Raw genomic sequence first — 13,245 nt, forward strand, 5'->3', positions numbered from 1 at the left:
TTCATCTGTTTTTTGCCATGCTCTTCAGATATTACTACACTGTGTCCAGAGGGATTTGTCTTTTTATGATTTTGTTATAATTTGAGTAATTTTCTCTTAATTCATTAGGCATTTTTAGACTTGAGGAATTTAGTGTAGTCTTTTTTTTAATCTTGTTATCTTGTATCATCTTTGTCAAATATTCAGTATGTATATTGAAGATGAGAGTATAAATTTCTCAAATTTATGAGAGAAAGTATCTTTTCATTTGTAAATCAAGTTATTGGTAATGATTTTACAAATGTCAAAGTTATTTTTACTTGAGTATTTTTGAAGTACAGTCTCCAAAATTAATTTTTTCATTGCCTTTTAGGTAAAAGGATTGCCATATCAACTCACTGAAGAAGTAGCCTCACTATCTTTGTCTTTTAAATTGCATCAACAATGAAGTAATGATATCTGAGAACAAATGAACACTTGCCAACTAACTGTCATCACACGTTCAAGTGATTGTATAAGCAGAAACAAGCTGCAACAGACCCATGTGTCAGTTAGTATAGAGAGAATGCTTTTTTCAGGTACTGTGTATTTAGGAACAGTTTTAGCATAGCACGTTTAAATTATATTTATGTCAAATGAAATAAAAATGAGTGAAGCCCCCAGATTCTTTGTTGGACCTGAAGATACAGAAATAAACGCTGGAAATTATCGACACTTCTTCCACCATGCAGATGAAGATGAGGAGGAGGAAGATGAGTCTGTAAGTGTTTGCTTGAAGACCAATAAGCTTTTTACTGATCACTGTGAAGGGGAATTGATATCATTGTCTTAAACAGGGAAGACTTTTTTTTTTCCAACATTGAATTTGGAAATTTTTAAACTGAAAAAACGTACTGTGTTTCATTAGTAACACTATTGACTCTATAGTGCTTCAGGAAGACAATTAGAGGTCACATTTCTAAGTTGTTTCATAATGACTATTTTAGTATCTTTCAGTGGTATGCCTTGTATAACACAGGGCTGGGGAGAAAAAGTGACAAGGACAAAGAGTAATCAGGGCCATAAGTGAAAAGAGTTCCGGAGAAGGCAATGGCACCCCACTCCCGTACTCTTGCCTGGAAAATCCTATGGACGGAGGAGCCTGGTGGGCTGCAGTCCATGGGGTTGCTAAGAGTTGGACACGACTGAGCAACTTCACTTTCACTTTTCACTTTCATGCATTGGAGAAGGAAATGGCAACCCACTCCAGTGTTCTTGCCTGGAGAATCCCAGGGACGGGGGAGCCTGGTGGGCTGCCTTCTATGGGGTCGCACAGAGTCGGACACGACTGACATGACTTAGCAGGAGCAGCAGAAGTACATAACAAATATATCAAGAATAAAGGTCCTAAAGAAGACAGCTTAACCCAGTTCATTAAGTTTGCCATGTTGTCAACACAAGTGGTGCTTATTAACCTGAAGATATCCCTATTAACTATTCAGAAGTCTAAACTGTGTAGCTAGGAGAAACTACCTCAAGAATCTATGGGAGTTTGTATGTGTATAAACCATACCAAATCTTAAACATTTATTATGTTTATTTTGCTATAGTTAGCTCAACATTTTTATTGCTCATCATTTTTGTCTCTTGACATGTATAGAACTGATTTAAAATACAAACTTAAAATATGTTTTTCTTATATTCCCAATTGAAAAGAGAATTTCATTTTAAAACAAAAATGTGTTATACTTGATTTAAGTAGTAAAAATGTACTAAAAATAGTTATTAGATGACTTCAAATATTGTCATAGTTATTTAGTAACAGCTTTCACGGTGCAGTTACACATATTTGAAATGCAAAATCAGGCTGTCACCCGTTTAAAATCTATCCCACCCCACATCTCACCCCTAGGAAAAAAGCGATGATTTTCAAACTTCATATCAGCTAAAACTTCTTCATCTAAAGTCTCATGTTGAAGTCCAGTAACATAAAAGGAGAGCTTCTCTGACTGACTTAGACTGGAAAGTACTATTGATTCTGCCTCTGCTACGCTTACCTCTTTGTTAGAGTTCTTCTGAGCACATTGAGAATAGCACTGGTAAATCATGTCGCGTCTTCTTCCATATAAGGACTTTTATTTCTCCTATGTCTAGAACTGCACTTGTCTGTCTTCTCTTCTGCCTTTTATGTTTTGGCAATATCAGATTATTTCCCACATACTCCATCTTGTCCTGTGCCTCTCTACTATTTTAAGTACTCCTTGACCTCTATGAAATGTCTCTCCTTTTTGGATACCTTGTGAATGATTTTTTATTCTTCAAAACCTCAGATTTCATGTTGTTTGTTCTTTTCCCTCTCCTTGGCTCTTTTTCCTGTGAGGAACTTGAATGTTTCTTCATCAGTACTACTTCTATACTTTGACGTCTATACTTCTATTATCATCATGAACTGTATTACTGTGTTCCCTGTTAGATTCAAAGCGCTTGAAGACAGGTAGTTCCTATATATGTAACTCTTCAGTGTTTAGCATAGTTCTTGGAAGACTGGTATTAATTAAACTGAGTTCACATTGGTGGTGCATAGTTGTTACTTCTGAGGAGCTTGATTTGGTTCATTTGACCAGTAGGTTGAGGAAATGATATGTTCTGGATTGTTCTGTTTTTAAGATATCAAAGATGTTAGGTTGAGTACTCTTGTTGACTGGGGAAGTCTACATTAGGGACATCATAATGCGATGTGTCAAGGCTTTTGATCAGGAAAGAATTGAAGAAGAACATAAAAGTGAATGATCAGAGAGTGAAAGCAGATCCTAGGGAGGTTAGGATTTACAATCTTTGGTAACATCAAATCCAGTACCAATTTTGAACTCTAAATTTCATGAGTGAGAGGAGGCAATAAACAAACAGTGCTAAGCATGAAGAACAATTCATGTGTTATCCAGTGTTACTTTTAGATTTATAATAAGAAAGTCTAGTGAAATACTTTCGAGCCCAGATTATAATGTCATATGAAATACAGAAGAGAGAAGACCTGAAATAGAATGCAAAGCAAAGACCTTAGGATGAATCTTGAATAATTATAGAACCTCATAAGTTGCTTCTGTATTCTGCATTTTAAATTTCAGGCTGAATCATGGCATTTGAGCTGTCGCAAGGGTGCTTGAGATGAGCAACCCTGTAAACTAGTTATGTTGAGTATGAAGATTTGGGTGTCAAGAGCATAGACACCTCTGTTTAGCAGTGTGGCTTTCTCTAGAATTTCCTTTTAAGTTTTTATTGGTGATCAACATACATTCAATCTACAAAAGTAGTTTAACACTGCATAGCTTTGTAATGAGAACTTCTTATTTTAGGGAAGAAAGTTCTTTATCTCTCTCCCATTGTCCTTTTTATTTTAGGCCTTGCTCTGTTTTGGTGTGAAGAAGGCAAATAAATGCCTGAGCCACTTAAAAAAGTATTTAAGTTTGAAAACTAAATGAAAATTGTAGTGGTGTTCTGAAACTCAAAAAAAAATTTTCCAGACCTTTGTATAAACCTATTTTTTTGTAACAACAATATAATCTTGAAAAAGGTCCGTTTGGTTAATTTGTCACTTCTATTGATTCATTGCATGCTTTATCTACTGATGAGAGAGATTTAAAATAGCTGTACTTTGGAGATGTTATCAAGTCAACCTTATTTTTGTTTTCTTTTTGTTTTAGCCTCCGGAAAGGCAGATTGTGGTTGGAATATGTTCCATGGCAAAGAAATCCAAATCCAAACCAATGAAGGAAATTCTCGAACGGATCTCCTTATTTAAATATATCACAGTAGTAGTATTTGAAGAGGATGTTATTTTGAATGAACCAGTGGAAAACTGGCCTTTGTGTGATTGTCTTATTTCTTTTCATTCTAAAGGTATTAAAAAAACAGGGAGGGAAACCTCTTCATTCTCTCTGACTATAAAACTAATAGATAAAATAGAAAAATAAAATTAAACTCACCTAGTCTCACAGATAAGTGATATTAACATTTTGATATATTTCCAGTCTTTTTTCTGTGTTTATTTTTTAAAAACACATTTAATGTTATAATGTATTTGTAATTGTATATTTAATTTTTAACCTAATTACATCAAGCAGGTTTCTCCTTTTATCTCATTCGTCAAAAAAGCTAGTTTTTCATGGTATGATCATGTATCATCCTGTGGATGTAATATATTATGCTTAACCAATGTCCTAAAAGTAAGATGGTTTTTCAGTTTTTACTATTAAAAATAGGGTTGTGATGAACTTTTGTATGTATATCTTTGTTTGCAACTCTTAAGTTTCTTGGAATAAATTACTGATTTTTGAGTATTATAAACCAATATGTTTTACCATACAGAAAATGATCTATCATTTCTCCTATACTTATTCATACTTTATCTCTTAAGAACATAATATTTGAATTTTTATTTTGTTTGCTGTTTTTTATAAATCACACTGAAATAGCAATTAAGCTTAAGTATTACTTCATAGTTTGGGCTTCCCTGGTGGCTCTGATGGTAAATAATCCGCCTGCAATGCCAGAGACCTGGGTTCGATCCCTGGGTTGGGAAGATCTCCTGGAGAAGGGAATGGCAACCCACTCTAGTACTCTGGCCTGGAGAATCCCATGGACAGAGGAGCCTGGTGGGCTACAGTCCATCAGTCACAGAGTCAGACAAAGTGCACTAATCAAAAGTTATTAAGTGTATATCTGAAAATTTATAACCGAAGAATCTGAGTTTTCACTTAGAACTCTAAAATATATGCACTCATATAATAAATGTATTCACATTAAATCATTTTTGTTACCAAACTATGTGACCTCCAGTTGTGTTAAAGTTTCACTGTAATTAGGTGTTTAAAAAGCATTGCCTTTAGCAATAAGGGGATGCAGCAGGTTAAAACTGTATTCCCGTAGAGGAGATATATATCGATTTTCATTATTTCATGTAGAAGCCAAAGCCCTGGTCTTCTTTTCAGACTGAAGGTACTCATTTCAGAGAATCTTAAAAGTTTGCTTAACCTGGAGGGTAAGGTGTTCTTCTCTTACTATCACATGGTTCTTCATATTTATTAAGTAAAAATTAGTTATTTGCTTATAAAATCTAGCTGCTACCTAAGGTCATATCCCGTATGCTGTCTCTCTAACAGCAGCAAAAGCAGGGTAATGACTATATAGGGTTTTCTTATTTCCTGAATTCTGTTAGAAGGCTTCAAACCATAGACATTGTGATATCTTTACATTAAGTGATGAATTCTTAGTCATAATACTGGAAGGGTCTGTGATTTGTGGCCAAGTGATTCTTGGTATAGAGTATTTAAATGTTAATTTAGAAATAAATTTTTTTTTAACTAACCATAGTTTTGTTTTTTTTTAACTTCAGGTTTAACACTTCCTCTCTCAACTATTCTGATAATGCTACAAAATCGTGTCTTCACAGATACACTGCAGCACACTATAGTTAAATACCATGTGTGCCTGCTGACTGTTACCCTTTTCCTTAGAAAAGATGTATATTAAAATATTGTTACTTAGGGAATAATAAGTTAACATTTATTGAATATTTATTATGCCAGATACTGTAATAAATGTTTGATATGGACTATTTTATTTGATTTCCCAAAGACCTTTCTAGGTAAGACTGTTAAAATATTCCTTTACAGCTGGGAATTGGAGACTTAGAGATGTGAAATAAACTTGCCCAAGGTCACACAGCTAATGAAAGATAGAGTTAGGATTTGAACCCTAGTTTATGCTTTTAAGTTCTCATATCCTGCCATTCTTAATCATACATGTTGATGAATAGAATCGGAGTCTTTTAGTGTCAATACAGAAAGTGAAATATAACCATTAAAATAATTTAAAATCTCTTATTATATCTGCTTTTTGATTTTTCATTGTAATTAGTAATTTTACCAAAGTCTAGAAATTTTAAGAACTTAATTTCTGGTGTGTTAACATTGACCTAGTATCAATAACAGCAAGCATGTTCTCATATATTTTATATTTAGAGCATGTCTGTTGAATATAAATTAATTTTTTCTTTTGCTGTTTTTAAAGATGCCTCAGTTTTTGAATTATCAGCTAATTTGTGTGTATAGCATCAAAATATCTTTAGTGAGGAGTCACATAAACTTTTTAAAAAAGACCACCAGATGATTGTAATGCAATTGTGTTATTTATGTATAGATTTCTGTTTGTGTATGAGGTAGTCTTACCTTCTATCAGCTGACTTTGAAGCATCAACTAAACATATCAGTACTCTAAATGGAGTTACATAACTACTGGCTTGCTGTGCCTTACCAATCAAATTAAGAACAAATAAGATTTATTTAATAGTACAAGATAAATCAAGTTTTATGTGTTTATTATTCTGTGTCTTATAAAAAACAGGTATATGCATAATGAAATTAGTCTTTTATGGGATGTGGCATAAATTAAAGTTGATTAAGTTAGAGATGTCAACTTATCTTGAGATTGTACAGAATATGTTAATAATATGTATTCTTAGGATTTCCACTGGACAAAGCAGTTGCCTATGCCAAACTCAGGAATCCATTTGTAATCAATGACTTGAATATGCAGTATCTCATACAAGATAGGTGAGTGGTTAAGTTGGCTGAAGTAAGGGAGGGAAATCAACATTTATTTAGTATCTACCTAAGCTGGCATGGTACCAGTGCTTTTATGTGTGTGTGTGTATATATATATATGTGTATATATATATATATGTAAATTTGTGGTATCTTTGAAATAATACTTAGTAATAAATATTTGTATCCAGTTTTATAGATGAAACTATGGTAAAGTGGAACCATTTTGAGAAATATGTTCCTATGTATCTTAGCAATTCATTTAACAGATCAAAAGCATAGATATTTAAGAGAAATTGTAAAACACAAATGCATATATTGCATTTAATTGATGCTATTAATGGCTACCCTTATAATTTCACTAGCATTCTATTTTATTCTGTGTTAGCATTACAGTAAGAGGTTATATATAAGAAAATGCTATATAAAGTATAAGGTCTTATAGTTTTTTTCTATTTTTTTTCCTTTCTTAGCAATATTATTAATATCTGAAATTTTATAACATTTTTCCGAGGTTTTCATATTAATAGATGTCTATATATTACAAATGTAAATTTATGTGGGAGTGCATATGTGTCTCCATTCATTTTGAGAAATTTAGAAAATGAAGAAAGGCATTTAATTTAACCCTGCCACTGTATCTACCATATTTTTTCAGAAATTTAGAAAGCAATATATACATGCACTCACATTTTACAGAATTAGAATCAGTGTTCTCTTTAAAGACCATAAACATTTTTCCATGTCATTAAATATTTTTTGAATATAAGATTTTTAATACTTTAGGTGATATTTTGTCACTGTGATATAGCAACTTTAATTAGCTGTTTCTGTTTTATACATTTATATTCCCTCTTTTAAAAATTAGTATTTTAATATGCCACAGAAAGTTTTGTGCATACACTTTTATTCTAATATTACTGAATATTTCCTTAGAATACATTTCTTCAGTATTTTAAATGACATTTGTTTACTTATAAAGAAAGACTATATACATGACTTTTTTAGTGGTAGAAAAGTAGTAATATACTTTATGAATAGTACAGTAATATACTTATCATGAAACATTAGCAAAACAATAAGGGTATTCTCTTTTTCCTTCAGGAGAGAAGTGTATAGTATTCTTCAAGCTGAAGGTATTTTGCTTCCTCGTTATGCAATTTTGAACCGTGACCCAAATAATCCTAAAGGTAAGAGTAAGAGATTTTAAACAATCTCTCTTTTAAAAGTCTCTTACCAAAGACTTCTGAGCCACTCTCCTCTATAATTAAATAGAATTTAAACAACTTATGCATTCTATTCAATTTTTTTTCAATGATCCAAATAGGCAATTAAATTTCAATTAAAATGGGACATTATGAGCTAGAAGGCTAACTATAACTAGGAGGTGTATATCATATATTTATTGGGTCTGTATTTGATACATGAGAATCATAAGGAAGAATTTTTACATAATAAATTTGTATTGATTGGGGTAAGTGAGTGTATAACAGTTGAATTAAGTGTTAGAAACTTCATGCTAGTATGCCACAACTAAATTTCTAATGAGTAAGAATTTTGAAATATTAATATTTTAAAGTACCTTTTGCTTCATTTTCCTGCTTATTTACAGCATAGCATGTAAGTTACACATAGTGTAAAAGGGCAAGGTAAATGCTTATTTGTTTTAATATTGAATGTTCTGATAACAGTATTTTGGGGGAGTTTTAGTGACCATATTGTACATTAGAGCAACTTTGATTAAAACCCAGATACCAGCATTATAGCAGGTCCATTAGGTTTTTGAAGAATATAGTTCCTTATGTCATCATAGATAATAAATGCTGGTATACATTTGCATAAATATTTTTAATTAAAATCAAATCAAGGACTCCCCTGGTAGTCCATTGGTAAATAATCTCCCTGCCAACGCAGGAGTCAAGGGCTTGATCCCGGGTACAGGAAGGTTCCACGTGCCACAGAGCGACTAAGCCTGTGTGCCGCAACTCCTGAGCCCAGACACTGCAGCTGCCGAAGCCCACACACCCGGAGCCGTGCTCCACCACAGGAGAAGCCAGCTGAGAGAGGAGGCCCGCGTGTGGCCGAAGACCTGGCGCAGCCACACACACACAAATCAGTGCATCATCCACAGTTCGGTTTCTCTGTAACCTCTGTTCTAGAGAACAAGTCCTCAATAATAATATTGTGGTTATATTATATCTAGGTACTAAGCAGTATGTAACTTTTTTCTTGCTATTATGTTTGATTTATAGAATGCAATCTGATTGAAGGGGAAGATCATGTAGAAGTAAATGGGGAAGTTTTCCAAAAGCCATTTGTAGAAAAGCCAGTCAGTGCAGAAGATCACAATGTTTACATTTATTATCCAACCTCTGCTGGTGGTGGAAGTCAAAGACTTTTTCGAAAGGTAAACTTTTGTTAGCCTAGTGACTACTGTTCTTTATACATTGTTGCATAAATTTTACTAAAAGTAATCAAGTATTTAGTAAAACTATGTTTAAGAATGTATCATTGAGAGATAAATTAATGTCATCATTAGAGAAACAAGGCATCATTTTAGTTATTAAATTTACGTACAAAATACCAAGAAAGTTACTAGATCTTCTTTCTGCCTTCCATTTATGAATCTATCATATGAGAATTTCAGGTAAAGATCAGCATTTTTTTTAGAAAAATGGCCTACAAATGAATAGTTCCTAGAAAAAATAATACATGAAAGTATGCTCAAAATTGCACCCATAATAAAAAAAGTAAATCAAGTCCAAAAGATAATGACATTAAATTACTTTTTGAATCAGCAAGATCAAAAAGATTGAGGTAGTTGGGAAACGAGCATAAGCCCAGACGTTGTTATCGCAATATTTCTTCTAAAATATAACTTAGCAGTATGGCGGTATTAAACCCTGGAGAAGGAGATGGCAACCCACTCCAGTATTCTTGCCTGGAGAATCCCATGGACGGAGGAGACTGGGGGGCCACAGTCCACGGGGTCGCAAAACTTCACTCACTCGCTCACTCACTCAGTATTAAAAGTGCACATGTGAGTTCGAGCGGGAGCGGAGAGCGGACCCTAGAGAGCCATGAGCTGCCCCACCGCCGGCCTAGTTACCATCACACCCAGGGAGGAGCCGCAGCTGCCGCAGCCGGCCCAAGTCACCATCACCGCAACTATGAGCAGCGAAGCCGAGACCCCCCCCCCCCCCGCCTCCCCCCCGCGCGCCGCGCCTCCCCGGCCCTCAGCGCTGCTGACACCAAGCCCAGCAGGACGGGCAGCGGCGCAGGGAGTGGCAGCCTGGGAGGCCTCACATTGGCGGCGCCTGCCAGCGGGGACAAGAAGGTCATCGCAACGAAGGTTTTGGGAACAGTAAAATGGTTCAATGTAAGAAACGGATATGGTTTCATCAACAGGAATGACACCAAGGAAGATGTATTTGTACACCAGACTGCCATAAAGAAGAATAACCCCAGGAAGTACCTTCGCAGTGTAGGAGTTGGAGAGACTGGAGTTTGATGTTATTGAAGGAGGAAAGGGTGCGGAGGCAGCAAATGTTACAGGACCTGGTGGAGTTCCAGTTCAAGGCAGTAAATACGCAGCAGACCGTAACCATTATAGACGCTATCCACGTCGCAGGGGTCCTCCACTCAATTACCAGCAGAATTACCAGAATAGTGAGAGTGGGGAAAAAAATGAGGGATCAGAGAGCGCTCCCAAAGGCCAGGCCCAACAGCGCCGGCCCTACCTACCGCAGGCAGAGGTTCCCACCTTACTACATGCGGAGACCCTATGGGCGTGGACCACAGTACTCCAGCCCTCCTGTGCAGGGAGAAGTGATGGAGGGTGCTGACAACCAGGGTGCAGGAGAACAAGGTAGACCAGTGAGACAGAATATGTATCGGGGCTACAGACCACGTATTCCATAGGGGCCCAGAGAGGACAGCAATGAAGCAAAGGAAAACCATGGAGATGAGACCCAAGGTCAGCAGCCACCTCAACGTTGGTACCGCTGCAACTTCAATTACCAACGCAGACGCCCAGAAAACCCTAAACCACAAGACGGCAAAGAGACAAAAGCAGCCGATCCACCAGCGGAGATTTCGTCCGCTCCCGAGGCTGAGCAGGGCGGGGCTGAGTAAATGCCGGTTTACCATCTCTACCATCATCCGGTTTAGTCATCCAACAAGAAGAAATGAACATGAAATTCCAGCAATAAGAAATGAACAAAAGATTGGAGCTGAAGACCTTAAGTGCTTGCTTTTTGCCTGTTGACCAGATAACTAGAACTATCTGCATTATTTATGCAGCATGGGGTTTTTATTATTTTTAACTAAAGACGTCTCTTTCTGGTAATGACAAACGTGTTTAAAAAAAAAAAAAGCCTGTTTTTTCTCAATACACCTTTAAAGGTTTTTAAATTGTTTCATATCTGGTCAAGTTGAGATTTTTAAGAACCTCATTTTTAATTTGTAATAAAAGTTTACAGCTTGATTTAAAAAAAAAAAAGTCAAACTGCAAGCACCTGTTAATAAAGGTCTTAAAAAAAAAAAAGTGCACATGTACTCATAAGCAGTCATGGAAATGCAAAGCAGCAACACACCGAGGTACGTGTTCTACGTCCATTAGGATGGCAAATATTAAGTCTGACAATACCGAGTTGTAGATAATTATAGATAAGTGGGCGCACCTACACATTGCTGGAGAGACTCTAATTAATTAAAAATGGTTTTAAAAGGCTTTGGCATTATTTTGTAAGTTGAATGTGAGCGTACTCTATCACTAGTGGTCTCACTTTGAGTATACGCCACAGAACACTCCTGCGCATACTTGTCACAGGGATGTTTAGAAGAACATTTGAAGCAACATTGCTTTACTAGCCAAACCTTAGAAAACAGCCTAGATATATATTATAGGCAAATGAATGTTTATACAGAGGAAAATTCTATAGTAATGACAAAGCAGAGTTACCTTCAGCAATATGGTTGAATCTTAGAAACACTGTTCTAAGTGTTCATTGTATTTTTATGCTATTTAAGTTATAGCAGGAAATAATGTGTCAACTACATAATGTGTTGTTAAATATTTGTAGACTAAAAACAATTTTTGGAATATCAATGATAGAAATAAATGGTAAAAGAGAATATAAAGAGGAGAATAATTTGGTTTTACATTGAGAGACTTCTTTTATTTTCAGATTGGCAGTAGGAGTAGTGTTTACTCCCCAGAAAGCAATGTACGAAAAACAGGCTCATATATATATGAAGAGTTTATGCCTACAGATGGTACTGATGTTAAGGTAGGATTGATTAAAGTACATTTTAAGTTTGTATTTTGAGTTTACCAGTGCTGTCAGAAAAAGAGTTTACAATAGCTGCTGCTGTTGTTGTTGTTGTTTAGTTGTTAAGTCATGTCCGGCTCTTTTGCAACTCCATGGACTGTAGCCTGCCAGGCATTTCTGTCAGTGGGATTTTCCAGGGAAGAACACTGGAGTAGGTTGCCATTTCCTGCATGGCAGGCAGACACTTTACCGCTGAGCTATATGGGAAGTCCATTTAGTTGGCTATCTCTGACCTCTATTTTGTTTCTCTTTCTTTATAACTAGAGATTCTTAATCTATTTACATTATGAATGTCTTTGGCAATCTAAGCCTATGGAGCCTTCTTATAGAATAATATTCCTCCGTGCTTAGAATAAACCACACAGGATTACAGTGGAGACAAATTTTATTGAAATAAAGTTAATCAAAATATTTAAAAATCAATCCAAAATATAGTGGGTTAGAGTCTAATAACCACCACAGTTTCTAAGCATCAATCAGTGTAAAAAGTGTTTAGACAGCTTTGACAACTGTAATGTGATTACAAAAAAATAGGTGTGATTTCTGTTGGTGACAAATAAGGTCTTAATTGCTTTACCTTTAGCGACTCTGTGTCTAACTTGTCGTACAGTCGCTAAGTTGTGTCCAACTCTTGGCGACACTATGGACTGCAGCACACCAGGCTCCTCTGTCCTTTACCATTTCCTGGAACTTGCTCAAATTCATGTCCATTGAGTTGGTGATGCCATGTAACCATCTCAAATTCTGCTGCCTCCTTCTACACTTGCCTTCAGTCTTTCCTAGCATCAGCGTGTTTTCTAATGAGTCAGTTCTTTGCAGCAGGTGGCCAAAGTATTGGCATTCCAGCTTCAGCTGCTGCTGCTGCTGCTAAGTCGCTTCAGTCGTGTCCCACTCCGTGCGACCCCATAGACAGCAGCCCACCAGGCTCCTCTGTCCCTGGGATTCTCCAGGCAAGAACACTGGAGTGGGTTGTCATTTCCTTCTCCAATGCATGCAAGTGAAAAGTGAAAGTGAAGTCGCTCAGTCGTGCCCGACTCTTCACGACCCCATGGACTGCAGCCCACCAGGCTCCTCTGTCCATGGGATTTACTAGACAAGAGTACTGGAGTGGGGTGCCATTGCCTTCTCCGTTCAGCTTCAGCATCAGTCCTCAAATGAATATGCAGTACTGATTTCATTTAGGATGGACTGGTTTGATCTCCTTGCTATCTAGGGACTCTCAGTTCTTCAGTGTGCAGCTGCCTTTATGATCCAGCTCTCACATCCATACATGGCTCCTGGAAAAACCATAGCTTTGACTACATGGACCTTTGTCGGCAAATTGATGTCTTTGCTCTTTAATACGCTGTCTA

At 36.2% G+C, this 13,245-nt stretch overlaps 1 protein-coding gene and 1 pseudogene across 22 annotated transcripts in view; both read left to right on the forward strand.

Moving 5' to 3' along the window:
- Window positions 1–13,245, forward strand: part of PPIP5K2 (diphosphoinositol pentakisphosphate kinase 2) — a 109,889-nt gene that overhangs the window by 31,208 nt on the left and 65,436 nt on the right. For 21 of the 22 annotated variants that reach the window (XR_015168356.1, XR_015168357.1, XR_015168354.1 and 18 more), the window contains 6 exons: window positions 353–739; window positions 3,660–3,855; window positions 6,479–6,569; window positions 7,665–7,750; window positions 8,813–8,967; window positions 11,750–11,851. Coding sequence is in view for 15 of the 22 variants with exons in the window: in XM_086413298.1 (XP_086269424.1) it covers window positions 608–739; window positions 3,660–3,855; window positions 6,479–6,569; window positions 7,665–7,750; window positions 8,813–8,967; window positions 11,750–11,851 (762 nt within the window). In the remaining 7 variants the exon portion in view is untranslated. The remainder of the gene's footprint in view (window positions 1–352; window positions 740–3,659; window positions 3,856–6,478; window positions 6,570–7,664; window positions 7,751–8,812; window positions 8,968–11,749; window positions 11,852–13,245) is intronic. The other variant, XM_086413309.1, reaches the window with a different exon arrangement.
- LOC147370052 (Y-box-binding protein 1 pseudogene) lies at window positions 9,716–10,748 on the forward strand (annotated as a pseudogene).

The sequence above is a fragment of the Bos grunniens genome, chromosome 7, assembly GCF_055505025.1.
Source record: "Bos grunniens cultivar Pamir isolate PY7600 chromosome 7, Bosgru_T2T1.0, whole genome shotgun sequence".
Taxonomy (NCBI): Eukaryota; Metazoa; Chordata; class Mammalia; order Artiodactyla; family Bovidae; genus Bos; species Bos grunniens.